The sequence below is a fragment of the Pleuronectes platessa genome, chromosome 10, assembly GCF_947347685.1.
Source record: "Pleuronectes platessa chromosome 10, fPlePla1.1, whole genome shotgun sequence".
NCBI classification, from domain to species: Eukaryota; Metazoa; Chordata; class Actinopteri; order Pleuronectiformes; family Pleuronectidae; genus Pleuronectes; species Pleuronectes platessa.
In genome coordinates, this window is record NC_070635.1 from 98,194 (window position 1) to 116,008 (window position 17,815).

The 17,815-nt window shown below is 42.6% G+C and overlaps 1 protein-coding gene across 2 annotated transcripts; it reads left to right on the plus strand.

The window, feature by feature from the left end:
- The first annotated feature begins 1,582 nt into the window (after positions 1–1,582).
- LOC128449408 (semaphorin-4A) lies at positions 1,583–17,222 on the plus strand. Of its 2 annotated transcripts, none has more exons than XM_053432558.1 (14): positions 1,583–1,818; positions 5,457–5,617; positions 5,726–5,788; positions 8,096–8,194; positions 8,788–8,878; positions 10,366–10,488; positions 13,203–13,330; positions 13,473–13,654; positions 14,024–14,162; positions 14,656–14,845; positions 14,931–15,046; positions 15,122–15,285; positions 15,441–15,511; positions 15,636–17,222. In XM_053432558.1, the coding sequence occupies exons 1-14, from the start codon at positions 1,725–1,727 to the stop codon at positions 16,397–16,399; spliced, it is 2,385 nt and encodes a 794-aa protein (XP_053288533.1). In that variant the 5' UTR covers positions 1,583–1,724; the 3' UTR covers positions 16,400–17,222. The 2 variants fall into 2 exon arrangements, with proteins under 2 accessions (XP_053288533.1, XP_053288532.1); XM_053432557.1 differs by having other exon boundaries at positions 1,589–1,818; positions 15,639–17,222.
- Positions 17,223–17,815: the final 593 nt, after the last annotated feature.

Below are 17,815 nucleotides of genomic sequence, written 5' to 3' on the forward strand. Positions count from 1 at the left end.
CAGCCTTTCTCCAGACTCTGGCGCCTTGACTTCCAAATGAAATACAACACTTGCTTTCGTCTGAAAAGAGGACTTTGGACCACTCTGCAACTGTCCAGTGCTTCTTTTCCATAGCCCAAGTCAGACGCTTCTTCCGTTGTCTTGAGTTCAGAAGTGGCTTGACCAGGGGAATACGGCTATTGTAGCCCATTTCCCGGACACGTCTGTGAACAGTGGCTTTTGATACCTGGACTCCAGCTTCAGTCCACTGTCTTTGAAGCTCCCCCAAATTCTGGAAGCGACCCTTCTTCACAATGCTGTTAAGGCTGCGGTCATCTCTCTTGGTTGTGCAGCGTTTCCTGCCAACAGACTTTTTGTGGATGTGCTTTGAAACTGCACTCTGTGAACAGCTTGCTCTTTGAGAAATTTCTTTTTGTGTCTTACCCTCCTGATGGAGGGTGTCAATGATGGTCCTCTGGACAGCAGTCAGATCAGCAGTCTTCCCCATACTTGTGATTTAGTTTACTGAACCAAGCTGAGTGTTTTTCAAGGCTCAGGAAACCCTTGCAGGTGTTTCGAGTTAATTAGACGATTCAAGTGATTAGTTGAATACCCTACTAGTATACTTTTTCATGATATTCTAATATTTAGAGATAGGATATTTGAGTTTTCTTAAGCTGTAAGCTATAATCAGCAATATTAAAAGAATAAAAGGCTTGCAATATTTCAGTTGATTTGTAATGAATCCAGAATGCATGACATTTTTGTTTTTTTAATTGCATTACAGAAAATAAAGAACTTTATCACAATATTCTAATTTTCTGAGACAGTCCTGTATATCAAAGAAAATTGTAATTTGATATATATTGTATACAGTGGCGGTTCTACATGGAATTGCGCCCCGGGCGAGACCCCCTCCGAGCGGCTTCATCGTACTTTCTTTTCAACTTGGTTTTTGAATCTCTTGTTTGTCCCTGACCTGCTGCACGTGAACGAGCTCTGATCTCACTGTGTGTCTCTGAGAGAGTGAGCGGAGGGGGGGGGGGGGGGCGGAGCCCCGGCGCCTGTGTTGTGTGTGTCCGCGACACACGCAACACTGTTCAGGAAGCCGCTGCAGAGGGGCGGGTCTTCAGAGGGGCGGGTCTTCAGAGGGGCGGGTTGCAGACCCCGATGTGTTTTCTGCTCCGCTGTTAAAGCGATGCGGACGGGACGCGCCACACAGTTTGAGAATCACTGCTCTGTACAGTGGATCCCCCCCCCCCCCCCCCCCTTGTCCGTTCCATTTGGGAGACCCAGAGGTGAACTGTCCCCCCCTCCCCTTCCTCTTTCTCACACAGCATCAAGCAGGAGGCGCCAATTTGCCACTTCCACACACAGTGATATGATAGATCATAAAAAAAACGCTTTACGGGCCAGATGATTTTTTTTAAGTGCTCGTGCGCCCCCCACGTGACATGAGAAGGAGCCGCCCCGCCACTGGGTGTATAACTATTTAATATACTTAGTTGTCTGTACGAGGTTACTTGAACAGTGACTCATCAGACGATGATGGTTCACAGAAGCTTTCTACCCCCCCCCCCCCCCCCCCCCCCCCAGCCCCAGCCGATCTCTGCAGTAACAGGAAGTTGTGGTCACTCCTGAGTCTCTTCTCAGTATCACAGTCAGTTTCCTGCCGTCGACTCAAGACAACGACGAACATATTTAGTCTTTATCATTATCGTCCCTTCATCTTCACCTCCTCCATCATGGCTCCATCAGCCACTCTCCTCTTCCTCCTCCTTCTCGGCGTGCTGACCTCCGCCAGCTCTCTGCCTCCTGCTCGGATCTCCTTCCCCCTCAGTGAGTCCAAAAACATTTCTTATCAATAATCAATCAGTTTTGATCATCAGTCTGGTTATTGCTCATGAAGTTTGTGTCACAGCTGCGATCTTATTTTGAAATGACGGAATGACGTCTTATTTCCTGGTTTAAAACATTCAACCGTTGTGTCAAAAATATAAAAGCTAAGTGAGAATCATTTTCTTATGTGACTAAATATATGAACACAGTTAAGAAATGAATCAATGCATCACATGTGAACAGACGACACATGGAAATGTAAAATATGATGTCTAATATTAAACATTTTCTATGTTTCACTGGAACTAATCATAACCTGATATTTAACAAATCAAATACTAATTTCATAATAAAACTCATCAGATAAAAACACAAGAAAGAGATTCTGATCAATTTTAAAGTGACTCAGCAACAGGTTTCAATTATTGGTTTCAGGAGTGATATTAAAATAAAACTACAGACTTAATAACCTCGATCTGAAATAATCAATAAGTTCTACTCTGGTAAAAATGGTTAAGTATCAATAGTTTTCACTTTACGAAATATGGCTAGTCTCGTTTTAGTTTGAAAACTCTGGGTTTGTGTTTTAGTCTGGACAAACAGGAGCTGAGACTTTTGTAAATGATGACGCAGACATTCTCCTCCTGATTGGTTCTCATCAGTCACATGACTTGACTACCAGCGTATAACACAAAGCGTCACTAGTACTTCCTGTCAGTAACACTTCCTGTCAGTAACACTTCCTGTCAGTAACAGTTCCATCTCGTCGTCGCTCAGAGAAAAGAAATCCCTGCTCCGACTCTTCCCCATCACTCTTCTTCCTTCAGAGGAGCACAGGAGATCTACTTCCTGTTTACATCACATGACCAGTGTACGTGAATGATCGTGTGACGTGTCTTCAGGTGTGTTAGTGTGGAATCAGATTATTTATGATATTATTACTAAAACGTTTGTATGGAAGGAGGTTGTGTTAGTCTGAAAACTCAAACGTGTCAGTATCTTCCTCTTCTGTAAATAACAAAGGGTTTTTATCTTTGTTAATATTTTTTATTTCTCTTCATCAGTTCATTGAAAATCTCTCAGACAGAATCCAGCGTGTTTTCACAGCTTCTTATTTTGACCTGAGCTGAGACACAAACTGTCTGAAGCTCTGAGCCACATCCTCGGAAACAGGAAGAGGTTCTGTCTGTGGTGGTTTGTTCTGCTCCCTCACTTCCTGTTAGCGCCTCATCGATGAGAAGTTTTATGAGACACAAATAAAGAGGTAATATAAAAAACGTCCGGTTTACCACATGCTGAGAACACGTACATGATGGGAAGGCTCTTGACACAACAGATAAAGACACTGGACCTGCTGTATAACAACACTGGTGGAAAGTGAAGAAGTACATTTACTCAAGTACTGCACTGCATTAGCCTGGATGCCAGACGAACTTAGCCCCGCCCACAACATTTTAGGTCGGGCGGTTCGGTCTGGAGTCGCTCCGTTGGGAAAAAATTATGCCCGACCGGGCCAATCAGATTGTCAGGGCGGGCTTTATACGATGATTGACAGATGATCAACGGTAACGTAATCAACCACGTCACCAAAGTGCCCTTAGGTTGAATTCGTTTTCAACAAACATGGCTGCCGCTGGCGAGCTGAGATGTGTAGATGCTGCCATTGAGTCTGTTTTAGAAGACATCGACAGCGCATTCATTTTGAAAGAGGAACACAGAACGTGGAGGCGACGCCAGAGCACCGCGCTAATCCCTATCGCCCCGGCGCTTGGCTGTTCACAACGGACACTGAAGCGACGCTGAACCGCCGGGCAGCGCTAATAATATCACCCGTTGATCCAGTAGATCGCTGCACGGCTTTGTGCCGGTCACACCGGAGGCTGAAGCACCGCGCTGCGCCAAGGCTGCCTCGCGGTGCTTCAGCCTCCGGTGTGACCGGCACAAAGTTTTAACATGGGAGTGGATGGGAGCCAGCTGTTATTTAAGGCTTGGCGCTGCGCTGAAGCGTCCGGTGTGAACCCGGCGTTAGTAAATAACTCACAATGCGTTGCTTAGCATACGTCACATACTACGTTGCTCTGTTGAAAACACGCCCCATAATCACAGCCCAATGGAGCGGTCTCAGACTCACATTCTGACTAGAATGTGAGTCTGACAACGTCAGGCTAGCACTGCATACTTCAAGTCAGTTTAAGCATCAATGTTTTTTCAAAATTCATTTGCAAGAAATAAAATAATATTAACAAGAACAGCAATACTAATAATGATAGTACTTTATTTTCGTAAAATAGGATATTTTTGGACATTTTACTTTTATTGATGTAGATGCCTCTTTGCTGTGTGTTTTCCCATTGAAGTAGGATTTTTGATGAAATGCATGAATTTTACTTGGACAGTATTTTTACTTTGTGGTATTTACTCCTCCAGAGGACAAGGTTCAGGTCTGAACCAGGTTTTGACATCTGAGAGATGTTGGTGAAGGTGTGATGGATGACAACTCTGAACTGAATTCAGAGAAAAACAATTGAACTCGTCAGGTGACTTTAAAAAGAACAACAGCGATGAAGTTCTTTCTTTGAAGGAAACGGTGAAAACACAGAGTAGAAACTGAAGAAACCATTTCCTCTTTCCACCAGGATGTAGTCAGTGTGAAACCTTTAACCAGAATGTATCAACATGCAGTTTGCCAGTAAACCTCAAACAAGGAGAAGGTTGTTTAGCTCTCGGCTCATTTCTGTTTGACAAATTCATGCCTGAGCAGAAAGTCTTTTTGTTATTTCTCAATGTCCTTTTTACGTTTTCAGAGACAATCTGTGCTCCTGTTTAACATGTTTCTAAATGTGGAGTCAAATGTTCCAGATCATAAACTGTGTGATCAGCTGCATCTGAATTCACATCAATGACTGTCGGTGCAGTAGTGATGTGGAGTGGAGGCGTGGCATCAAGGTCCCACCCACACTCACTCTTGACCAATCCTGAGTCAGTCTCAGCTCTCAACCATGCCTGTTTTCATATCATCAAATAACTGATTCAAACCAAACTGAACAAACATCAGAGAGATGAGAACGAGCTGAAACGACAGAAACATCTTTACAAACATTTATTTAACGTCTACTTTGATTTTTTTTTAGATTGTTCCATGTCCCATCCGCTCACATGGAGGGTTTATGACCTTTACTGCAGCCAGACACCAATTCAATTCAATTGTATTTATATTGCGCCAAATCATAATAAACATCATCTCAAGGCACTTTACATTGAAAGTCAAGACCTTCAAATCTTTTTATAGAGAAACCAGAAGTTCCGGGGGGGATGGGGAGTAGAGTAGAGAGAAGAGAGAGATAGGGGGGAGAGGGAGACCAGGAACACTTGTGCAGCATCAGGTATCAGCTCTGAGTTGTTATAATGAAAACATTAACAGTGTAAAGATTATATGTATGATAGCAACAACAGTTCATATAGTAATATGTAATAAAAAGTATTATTGTTAAAAATAATAGTAATAATAATAATAATAACAGCTGTTATCCTACAGCTCGCCCAGGGGGCCATAGAGACACTTTCTGTGATGTCATCCATCTTTATTTACAGTTTGTGATTCAGGCTAAACTTCTAGTCGTCTGTTTGTTGTCTCTCAGACTCCACAGGACGACCTCTCGTCCACTTCAGCCTCCACGATGTCCACAACACCACCACACTGCTGTTAAGCGACGATGGCTCCACCCTGTATGTCGGGGCACGAGATGCTGTCCTCTCATTGGACATTAGTCAGAGTGATGTCATCAGCCTGAGGAGGAAGGTGATTAACCTGCTGCAGCCGTGATGAAGTTTAGAAAAAACACAAGGCTCAGATTCATGTTGGAAAGATCAAACATTTAAAGTTTGGACTGAAACTGTATCTGTCCAGGTGTCATGGCGTCCGTCTGAGGATGACATCAAGGAGTGTCGAGGTAAAGGGAAGAATCAAGAGGTAATTCTCAACAGACAGCAGCTCCCTAACCTCGGCTAAGCTGAGCTCTGCTAAGCTAACCTCTGCTAAACTGAGCTCTGGTAAGCTAACCTCTGCTAAGCTAGCCTCTGCTAAACTGAGCTGTGCTAAGCTAACCTCTGCTAAGCTGACCTCTGCTAAGCTGAGCTCTACTAAGCTAACCGCTGCTAAGCTGACCTCTGCTAAGCTGAGCTCTGCTAAGCTAACCGCTGCTAAGCTAACCTCTGCTAAGCTGAGCTCTGCTAAGCTAACCTCTGCTAAGCTAACCTCTGCTAAGCTAACCTCTGCTAAGCTAACCTCTGCTAAGCTGACCTCTGCTAAGCTGAGCTCTGCTAAGCTAACCTCTGCTAAACTAACCTCTGCTAAGCTAACTTCTGCTAAGCTAACCTCTGCTAAGCTAACCTCTGCTAAGCTAACCTCTGCTAAGCTGAGCTCTGCTAAGCTAAGCTAAGCGGCCTCAACATAGCGTACACCGATGTCCACCTGTCTGTCTATCTATCTTAAAAAAAAAGAAAATCGACTGGTTGGTCTCTGGTTCGACTCCACGGAGTGAAAACAAAAATAGAAATAAGACAATCAATCAATCAAATTTTATTTGTATAGCCCATATTCACAAATTACAATTCGTCTCATAGGGCTTTAACAGGGTGTGACATCCTCTGTCCTTCACCCTCAGCAAGAGTAAGGAAAAACTACTAAAAACCCTTTTAACAAGTAAAAATACGTAGAAACCTCAGAGACACATGTGAGGATCCGTCTCCCAGGACGGACAGATGTGCAATAGATGCCACGTGCAGGAAAACATCATCAAGATTAAAGTCTTCAAGATTAAAGATTAAAGTCTCTAGCAGCATTTGATGAGGGTAGACATCCCGAAGGACAACCCCAACATGACATGCCAAGCAGTCCCGCTGCGATCACAGTCCATGGTCAGCAACCAGCAGGACCACGATCCACCATCCAGACCAGAACGCCACTCCAGTCCTCAGTCACCGTCCACCGCCGCCCACCAGGACCCACCACGAGCCGCCGCCGCGGTCCTGGTCCACTGCCCGTGCCCAATGCCAACGCGACACAGGGTCCGCCACCACCACCACGATCAGCCCACATAACACAGAATCCGCCAAACTGGATCCACCACCACGACCCCCGGTGCGCAATCAACAAACCGCAATCCATGGTGCGGCCACAGAGGCCCTGGATCTGCGGGTGATAAAGCAAAGGGATTCCGGGGAAGGGGGATAGGGATGGAGAAGAGGAAGGAGAAGCTGGAAGGAGAAGCTCCGTGTGTCATATGTCATAAAATAGAACAAGTAACGTTCTGCAGCACTAATTAGCTCTAACTATAAGCTTTATCAAAAAGGAAGGTTTTGAGCCTACTCTTAAACGAACAGATGGTGTCTGCCTCCCGAACTGAAAGTGAGAGATTATTCCACAGCCGAGGGGCTTGATGGCTGAAAGCTCTGGCTCCTACTCTACTTTATGGGACGACAGCCTAAATTCTGGGAGCGGAATGCTCTAGTGGGTTTATAAGGTACTAACAGCTCTTTAAGGTAAAAAGGCGCTATATTATTAAGGGCCTTGAAGGTGAGGAGGAGAATTTTATATTCTAGTCTAGATTTAACTGGAAGCCAGTGTAGCGATGCAAACACAGGAGACATGTGCTCTTTGTCCCTGGTTGTCTTCAGGACACGTGCTGCAGCACTTTGGACAAGCTGTAGAGTCTTTAACGACTTCCTGCTGGAGCCTGATAATAATGAATTACAATAGTCCAGTCTCGATGTAACAAAGGCGTGGACTCGTTTTCCTGCATCTTTTTGCGAAAGGACATGTCTGATTTTTGAGATATTACGCAAGTGGAAAAAGGCGGTTCTAGAAATTTGTTTTAAGTGACTATTAAAGGATAAATCAGGATCGAAGATCACTCCCAAGTTCCTGACTGTTTTGTTGGAAGCAAGGGCAATGTCGTCTAGCGCAGCTTCATCATGAGATAATGCATCTCTAAGGTGTTTGGGGCCAAGTATTATAACCTCTGTTTTGTCTGAGTTTAATAAGAGAAACTTGCGGGTCATCCAGGTTTTTATGTCCTTGAGACATGATGAAGTTTAGTTAATTGATTACTTTGTTCAGGTTTTAGTGACAAATATAACCGGGTGTCATCCGCATAGCGTGTTTGTGGGACCAATACATGTATCTTGTATCTATCTCACTGACCTTCTCTGTCTGTCTGTCTGTCTCTGCCTGTCTGTCTGTCTGTCTGTCTGTCTGTCTGTCTGTCTCTGCCTGCAGGTCGATTGTCCGAACTTTGTCCGAGTTCTGCAGCTGATAAACTCAACCCACCTTTACACCTGTGGCAGCTTCGCCTTCAGCCCTCGTGACGCCTTCATCGTGAGTCCAAACACATAGTTTAATAAAGGATTCTATATCGTGCAGGCTGATCGTTATAATAATGATCATTTAATGGTGGTGGACCACGACCGAGGTAGCAGCTGATGATGGATCCTAACTGGTGGCAGTGGACAATGACTGTGGACTATAGTGGATCTGGTCTGGATGGTGGATCATGGTCCTGCTGGCTGCTGACCATAGACTATGATGCAGCAGGACTGATTGACATATAGTATTGAAGTTATCCTTCAAGATGTTTCCCCTCATCAATGCTGCTAACAACTTTAATCCTGATGATGTTTCCTTCACTTGACATCTGTTGACTTGTGTCCGTCCTGGGAGATGGGTCCTCACATGTGTCTCTGAGGTTTCTATGTATTTGTACCTGTTAAAAGGTTTTTAGTAGTTTGTCCTGACTCTTGTTGAGGGTGAAGGACAGAGGATGTCTCACCATGTTAAAGACTATGAGACAAATTGTGATTTGTGAATATGGGCTATACAAATAAAATTTGATTGATTGATAGTTTCACGTATTCAAACATTGACATTAGTTTTTTCTCCTGTTCAGTTCAGATTTTCTTTCTTTTCCACAGGACACTGCGAGTTTCTCTTTGGTCCAACACAACGGGGCTAAAGGTCGATGTCCGTTCAGCCCCTTCCAGAGGAATTCCGCAATCGCCATTGGTGAGTCAGTGACATCATCACAGCTGTTTAAAGAGAACAAACTCTCAAACATGAAAATCACAGACTGATGATAATGATAATAATAAACTTTATTTCTATAGCATCTTTCTTACAAGAAATGCAGCCTAATGTGCACTATATATATTATAAATAGCAATAAAAACATTTTCAAATGTGATTCAAATAAGAAGACATATTTTTAAGAAACATAAGAGCATGTTAAAATGATATCTAAAAGAAAAGGAATTTCTTTACTGAGCTATTCTCTATCATACCCAATGATAACAATTACAATTTGAAAATAGGAGGCGACTTTAACTGTGTTCTCAAGCTGCAATAGACCCTCAGGCAATTGGAGACTTAGGCCCCTCCTCCTAGCTGACAAAAAAGGTGTAGACCAATATAAAATTGTAATATATCTAGCAGCAGCCTGTCTCAGATTGTCTTTGGGCTACAACCTCTAAGATGTTCTCAGTGCTCTAGAGGGAACATATTTCTCTAGAGAGGCATCTTTGTAACTGGGTAACTCCAGAACCTTGCATGTGAGGAGGAGAACCTTAAAGGCAATCCTCTGTGGAACAACCAGTGCAGCGCAGCTAGAACCCAGCTAACCCTAACCCAGATTGTTTTATAGTGTTTCTCTTTTTGATTTTGGGCCAACAAAAGGATTTCTGTTTTATGCACATTGTTCTTCAGGAAATTGTTTCTTCTACGTGTATTTATTCCTGAAAGAACGTTAGTGATGCAGCAAAGAGCGTTGACATCTTTTTTGCTCAGTAGCGATGAAAAGTTGTGTTTCATCTGCGTAACTACAGAAACAATTTGCGTTCTGATGATGTCACCCAGTGGCAGCATGTTCAGTGAAAATAACAAAGGTCCTAGGCAGCTGCCCTGTGGAACCTCAAAACAGCTGTTTGTCAGACACATGTTCTCCAACGTAGACTTAGAACTTCCTCCCTTTATCGTACGTTTTGTTCAGGACTCAGACAGATAAACTTCTCAAGACCAGTGATATGGAAGTTGTGGTCAAATCGTATCAAAAGCTCAATTCCAGGAGGATGAGAATCAAAACCTTGTTTTCCTCAGACTTTAGTCTGAGGTGATTATTTCAGTTTCAGTGACGAGCTCTGAAGCCTGAAACTCCTCCAGGATGTGTTCTCTTTTAGGAAGAAGTTTATTTGCACAAAACAAGTTTTTCAAGTGTCTCTCTGATGAATTGGAGGTTGGATACTGGCCTTAAGATGCCTGTTTATAAAAAAATGTGTAGACTCAGAAAGTGAAGCCATTGCAGAAGTGTCTCGAACCTTAATTCGACTCTACTGGATGCTATGAATGTTTGAGTAGAAAGTCTCTGAATCTGAAGCTGCTCTTGTGATTGGCTGACTGTACAAGAAGCAGGTCTATAAGTGTTGCTTATTGAGTCCTGTTGTTTTACTGAACCCACAGTCACGTGTGTTTCCTCAGCTGTTGTGTTTGTCCGTGTGCAGACGGCGAGTTGTTCACCGCTACAACCAGCGACTTCAGAGGCGTCGAACCACAGATTTCTCGACACTTCAGCAAAGACAGTCGTCCTAACGTCAGCCAGGACACATCCGTCAGTTTACTGGACGGTGAGTAGGGTTGCCAACCGTCCCTTGAAAAACTTTTGTTTATTATTAAAGTGAATTGCTGGATAATAATTTGTTTCCCATGTGTTCATGTCACTCAAAAATATGCATCTAAATCAATTCAGGATCAAATAGTTAAAAAATCGTTTCACTGACAAAAAAAGGGGCTAAAAAAATTCACCACACCAGGAATGGTGAAGGCAATCGGGTCGGCCAGCCCTACCAATGAGGTGTCCCTTATTTATTTTTCAGAGAGTAAATAATGTTTATTATTAACATGATGTCCCATTACGATGATCAGTGTGTATTGTGCAAGGCTTGTTTTAGTGTTCGCACAATACTTACACTATGTCTGACTAGCCACTAGGCCACTATTGGCTAGTCTGACATCCCCCTAACAACTGAAATGTAACTACGGCTCTATGAATTCACGATGACCTCCAGACGGCAGTCTCCTTCACTGGATGACTTTTACCAGCGAGGGCCTGAGGAATGTTCGCCTTTCTGTGTTGCAGAAAACATTAACAGGGCATGAGAAGAAGCCACATTTACATAGGGACACTCAAAATCAAGTGAAAAAAATTTACTCTTTATTTTGAAAGGAGGCAAAAAGTTAGTTTTTTTTAAACCTTTTTTACAGTGAAGGTTATGTTTTCACCCAAAAACCAAAGCTAGGTGAAGGAAAAGCAGAGGCGGGGTTTGAGTTAATCTTTCCCACAAGTGCTGCAAGCGGGTGATCAATTAAAAACAGAGCGAGTCAGCTGACCAATCAGAGCTCGCTGGGCTTTATAGAAAGGGAGGTCTTAAAGAGACAGGAGAGATAACACTGTTTTTTAAAACTCATAAAAACATGATTATTTTTTTGTTTCACCTCACCTGAAGTGATGTTTCAAAACGCTACAAACTGAATTTCCTCACTAAATTTTTTTTCTTTATCTCCCGTCAAAGGTCATAAATACAGTAAAGGGAAATAAGTATTTGATCCCTTGCTGATTTTGTGAGTTTGCCCACTAAAACGAAAATAAAAGGTCTATAATTGTAATGGTTGTTTTTTTGTGAGAGACAGAATTCAAAATAACAAAATCCAGAAAATCACAAAATATAAAAGTTCTAAATTGATTTGCATTAGATTTAGGGAAACAAGTATTTGATCCCTTACCAACCAGCAAGAATTCTGACTTCCATAGACTAGTTGGAATAATCCTCTCACTTTAAAAAAGTACTCAGAATCTCAGCTCGTTATCTGTATAAAAGACACCCGTCCACAGAATCAATCAGTCAGATTCCAACCTCAGCCCCAGCAAGACCAAAGAGCTGTCTAGGAAAGTCAGGCACAAGATTTTAGACCTGCACGAGGCTGGAATGGGCTACAAGACCATCGGCAAGAAGCTTGGTGAGAAGTAGACAAATGCTGTTGCGATTATTCGGAAATGGAAAAAACACAAAATTGCCATCAATCACCCTCGGTCTGGGGCTCAACGCAAGGTCTTGCCTCATGGGGTATCGATGATCATGATAAAGCTGAGGGGATCAGCCCAGAACTACACAGGATGTACTGGTTAATGACCTCAAGACAGCTGGGACCACAGTCCTTAAGAAAACCATTAGTAACACACTACGCCGTAATGGATTAAAATCCTGTAGCACCAGCAAGGTCCCCCTGCTCAAGAAGACGCAAGTACAGGCCCGTCTGAAGGTTGCCAATGAACACCTGAATGATTCAGAGAAAGCTGGGAGAGGGTGATGTGGTCAGATGAGTCCAAAATCGAATTGGACTCGCCGTATTCGGAGAAAGAGGAATGATGACTATAACCCCAGGAACCCCGAAGTCCAGCATGGAGGTGGAAACATTAGGCTTCGGGGGTGTTTCTCTGCTGAGGGGACAGGACGACTTCACCGCATCGAGATGAGGATCGACGGGACCATGTACCGGGAAAACGTGGGCGACAAACTTCTTCCCTCAGCCAGGACACTGAAAATGGTCGTGGATGTGTCTTCCAACACGACGGTGACAAAAACATATGGCCAACAAAGGAGTGGCTCAAGAAGAAGCACATTAAGGTCCTGGAGGGGCCTAGCAAGTCTCCTTACCTTAAAGGGGACATATTATGCCCATTTCACCACAGTTGATGTGGTTCCTTGGGGTTTAATGAAATGTAAGGGTTAGGGGTTAACCCTGTAACATATTATGGTCAAATTACCACAAGGATAATTTAAAACAGGATCTTTTTACCCTGTCTAAAACAGTCCTCCTCAGATTGACCTGTTTTGAGTGCCCCGCCCCCCCCTCTCAGCGCCCAAGAACAGTTTCTCCACCAAGTACTAAGTCAGGTTTTGCTAGGAGATCAAATACTTATTTCACACAATCAAATGTAAATCAATTTATAATTTTTATGATGTTATTTTCTGGATATTTTTGGGGATATTCTGTCTCTCACTGTTGCAATAAACCTACGACTACAACTATTTACTGTTCATTTCGTAGTCAGTGAGCAGATTTACAAAATCGGCAAGGGATCAAACACTTATTACCTTCACTGTACATATTTTTTACATCTGTAATTGCCACATTAACATCTTCTCTCAGAACTTGTATTTCGATCCTGGCACAAATCTCTGGCGGGACATTTTTAAAAGAACTGATCAGATCTGAATGTTTCTCTGTCTGTGCTCATCACTATGACTTTCCTCGTCTGTCATCACTTCTTGTATTTTAGAGCCATCGTTCGTCGGCTCGTCGGCGGACCCGGTGGAGAGGAAGCTCTACTTCTTTTTCAGTGAAGTCGGGAAAGAGTTCAGCTTCGTTGACAAACTGCAGATTCCACGAGTTGCTCAAGTCTGTAGGGTAAACACCGAGGAACTAAACATCTTTATATACGATCACTGGTCAACTTATTATATATTATTATATGTATTATACATACATATTTATTAACTTTGGTCAGATGCAGCTTCCCTGAAGTTGTGTCTTCTCTGATGGTTTCCAGGACGACAGTGGTGGACAGAGGACACTGCAGAAGAAGTGGACGTCCTTCGCCAAAGCTTCTCTTCTCTGTCAATCTCACAAACAGCTTCCCTTCAACATTCTCCAGGACATGTTCACCCTGCAGCCACCAGAGGGCGGCGATGCCTCTGACACCCTGTTCTACGGCGTCTTCACCTCTCAGTGGTAAGAAAACATGAAAACATGTTTATGAGCATCTGAAGACAATCCTTCATCTCTGAAGAGTGTCAGCAGTTAATAAAAATGTATGTATAATACATATAATAATATATAATAAGTTGACCAGCTGCATCTGGTTTCGGACCCAATCTAAAGTCTTCATCAAAGTTTTTATAAACCAAACAAGTCGAGAGTTAATGAAGTTCAGTTAGTTCCAACAGCTTAGTCCAAATGTCAACAGGAAGTCTATACTTCTTCTGACTTGACCAAGGTTTGATCAGAAGAGGAAAAACCTTCCTGTGAACTCTGTGAAGAATGTAATGAATATTAATATCACTCTGATAATAACACAGTTTGTCCTCTGGTCTCCTTCAGGTCCTCAGGCCGTCAGTCTGCTGTCTGTGTCTTTAAGCTGCAGGACGTCAGGATGGTGTTCGCTGGGAGCTACAGGACCTTCGACATGAAGACACACCAGTGGAGTCTTCAGCAGGGAAAACACTGGTACCTGGGACAGGTGAGGACAATCACCAAAGATATCCCAAGAGTCGCACCACCACAGTAACGTCAAGTTAAAACAAGTTCAGTCAGGTTTAAAACAAATTAAATTAGGTTAAAGGTCAAGTGTGTATAGAAAGGATCTATTGGCAGAAATTTTATATGAAATAATCCTAGTAATATTTTCTCTACTGTGTTTCATCTAAATTGTACGAATTGTTGTTTTCTTTACACTAGGATAGGCCCTTTATATTGAAATACTTTATATTTACATCAGGAGCGGGTCCTCTTTTTTCATGACAGCTGAAGCTACCACAGGTTCTCTTTTATGTTGTAAGCGGAGGGTGAGGTTACCGTGACCTTTGAATCAAGTTCATGCCGCTTCTTTAAGGACTTATCAAGAACGGAGTACCTCAGGGTTCGATTGTGTGCCCGGCTTTGTTCTCAATCATTTTCACTCTGAGATTGTTCTGTTTAAAATGCTGCCGTCCTGTTACGATGCTGCTCGACAGTGCGGACTGGACAAAGCCACTGATTCTGAGCTAGAGGAGGTGAAGAGGTCTTTCCTGACCAGCGGTGGAGTCAAACCTGTGACAGACGGCCCAGCGGTTGTTTCCTCGGAGCATCAGTACAGTCGTGTGGCTGCGATGAGGACGATGGCAGCTAATGGCAAGCAGTACACCGTCCTCTTCCTGCTCACAGGTCAGGAGATTAAACAGCATGAACGAACCCGATGATGAGAACATTTTGTTCTGACTTAAAAAGTAATTACTCCTCTTACGTACAGAGTCTGGATTCCTGCACAAGATGGTTTTTCTGGATCGGGGCGCCCGGCTCATTGAGGAGATTCAGGTCTTCACTCATCCACAGCTTGTGAAAAGCATCGTACTCTCGTCCACCAAGGTAAACCTGACACCTGAGAACTGAGCATTCACTTAGACTACAGAGTACATGTCACAGTATTCTCCTCTCCTGTAGGGGGCGGTATACGTGGGAACGTCGGAGGGTGTCACCTCAGTCCCTGTGGCGAACTGCTCCGTTTACAGAAGCTGCAGTCAGTGTGTTCTGGCCAGAGATCCCTTGTGTGGGTGGAGTCCGACCAGGAGGGAGTGCACGAGTCTAAACCACGAGCGTGAACACATGTTGGTGAACGATTCATTATTGTCTCACAAATGAAAACTACTGTTATAGAGATTCAAAAGAATTATCATAAACAAGTCCAGAGATCTACAACAGGTTTCAGTTAATTTGAGAACATATGCCTTGTGCAGTGACTGACAGTCTTCTTCCTCCTCAGTGTTCAGGACGTGGAAAACGGAAACGTCGAAAAAGAATGTTTACAACAAATCAGGAACACTGAGGACACAGGTAAATGTTTACGCTATTTATAAAGACGATCCGCAATTGTATATAAAGATGAGTGAATGTATATAAATACGTTCAGTAATTTCTTGCTCTCTCATGTATTTTACTCGTTATGATTTCTGTCCAGCAGAGGTCAGTGCTGGTCTGAATGAAGTAGTTAGACTCCAGTGTATCAAACCATCCAACATGGCCACTCTGACCTGGACCTCCCCTCGGTTCCAAAACCTGTCAGAGAAACTCTTCATCCAATCAACTGATGGCAGCCTCATCTTCCATGCTGCCGACGCCACCTTTGGGACGTACCACTGTGAGGCAGAGGAGGGCGGGTACAAGGAAGTAGTCATGAGCTATACTGTCCAACCAATGGTTTCTCCACGATCTATCATCCCAAATGATCCAAAGGACCCCGGCTACGACAGTGAAGACGATTCGTTTGAGGAGTTTGTTCCTGAGAAACAACAAACGGTGACGATAGGACCGTCAGGAGACGCAGAGGACGAAGACGATGAATTCACAACCAACCTTCAGGACGATGTCACTTCCAACAGCCACAGTCCTAATCCCAAACGCAACATTCAGGATGATGGTTTGAACCGCACCTTGACCTTCAGGAAGGACAGCCAGTCCTTGAGGGAGACACTCAACGTCCCAGAGACAAGGTACTACAGTGAGCTGGTGGTCGTTTCACTGCTGCTCGGGATCTGCATCTTCATCCTGGCGCTCGGAGGTGTTCACCAGTGGCGACAGAGGAAAGCCGACGTCAAAAGGAATCCCTGTGCAGACGCTGGTTCTGAGCTAGAGGTGGTGGAGACATCGAGTTTATCAGCAGATGGGAGGCAGAAGAGAAAGACCCACAGCTCAGAAGATTTCAAAATCTCAAGTTTAAAATGAAATTCAGAACTCTCAGATTGATTTCACGATCGATTTATCTTGATGTTTTGTTTGTTACTTGATGCAAAATTATTCTATTTTCACGTCATTCGGAGGAGCAGCGATGCCGTAGATTTTTCATAATGTGAATAATATTTTGTTATTGTTTAAAAACATTTTGTATAAATTACAAAAACTGGGTTAAAATGTGAATATCAATATGTATTGATGTTGATCAGATATTACAAATTAAAATGTTCTCCTCTGTCAACTTGGTAATAAACCTTTGGGTCAAATTAAAGTTTCTAAACCACTGAGGTGGGAACATGAGAATATTTAGTTCTGCAGTGAAACAAACGACAAATTGATTTTATGATTGGATTTATTAAAAATACCAACAAAGCAATGTACACTACAAAAATACTCCAGATTAATCCAGCACTCAAGTATTAATGTTCTCTCAGCTTGTCGTAGTTGCATTATCACAGTATCAGTACATTGTGATTGGTTTCTTCTTCTTCTACTGTTAGTTATCACCTTGAGTCATTTCCTGACATTCTTCATCATGGTTAGGGTTAAAAAATACTAACTCCAAAGGCAGACAATAAAAAGAAGTGGATAATAAGTAATCATAATAATTATCATCGTTATGTGTGGATCAATAGTTTAAAGAGTAAAAAGTATTTGTCAGTATTGTCATCGAACATTGTCATACTTTTTATTACTGAGTCTTTATTAAGAAAATATCTCTGAATAAATGTAAAGAAGATCTGAATATGTGTTTAGTTATTCCAATCAGATCAGAGCTTAGACATAACTTCTTGAAATAAAGAAAGAGATCTGCCTGGAGTGTCTCATTAGATAACCGGAGATAATAAATGTAGTAACTGAAACATATTTAATTCTGAGATGTAGTGAAGTAGAAAGTACCTCATACTCTTATTTAAATACAGTATTCGAGTAAATGTACTTGCTCAGTTTCACACGTGGCTTCTGTGAAATGATGCTGAGGAGCCTCTGATGCTGCCTTTAGGTGTTGTCGGAATTATTACATCTCGAATTTACAACAGAGTTTTTAATTTGTAAAATAAATAAGCAAAATTATCAATAATTTCCATCCTAAAGTGTTCAGTTTATTTGAGAGATCATATTTACGAGCTGGCAGTTTGCATTTGAACGCAGCAGAGGTTGGACCCGGAAGTAAATGAAGTTTGTGCCAGAAAAGTATGTGGAGGCTGAAAATCATCAGAATTCAATGAAGGTAAACGGTTTCTTTTAAATAACGATTTATGATTAATTTAATTTTGTTCACGTTTCAAGGCTTCAAACCTTAATTAAAACTGCTGCGTCACAAACGTTGACAGCCCTAATATATATATATATATATATATATATTTTTTTTTTATTTGCCTTTATTTAACCAGGTCGGTCCCGTTG

Coding starts and splice junctions, on each gene's coding strand:
- LOC128449408 (XM_053432558.1), top strand. CDS start 1,725: ATGGCTCCATCAGCCACTCTCCTCTTCCTCCTCCTTCTCGGCGTGCTG. Junction 5,618..5,725: donor TCATCAGCCTGAGGAGGAAG/GTGATTAACCTG, acceptor GTATCTGTCCAG/GTGTCATGGCGTCCGTCTGA. Junction 8,195..8,787: donor GCCCTCGTGACGCCTTCATC/GTGAGTCCAAAC, acceptor TCTTTTCCACAG/GACACTGCGAGTTTCTCTTT.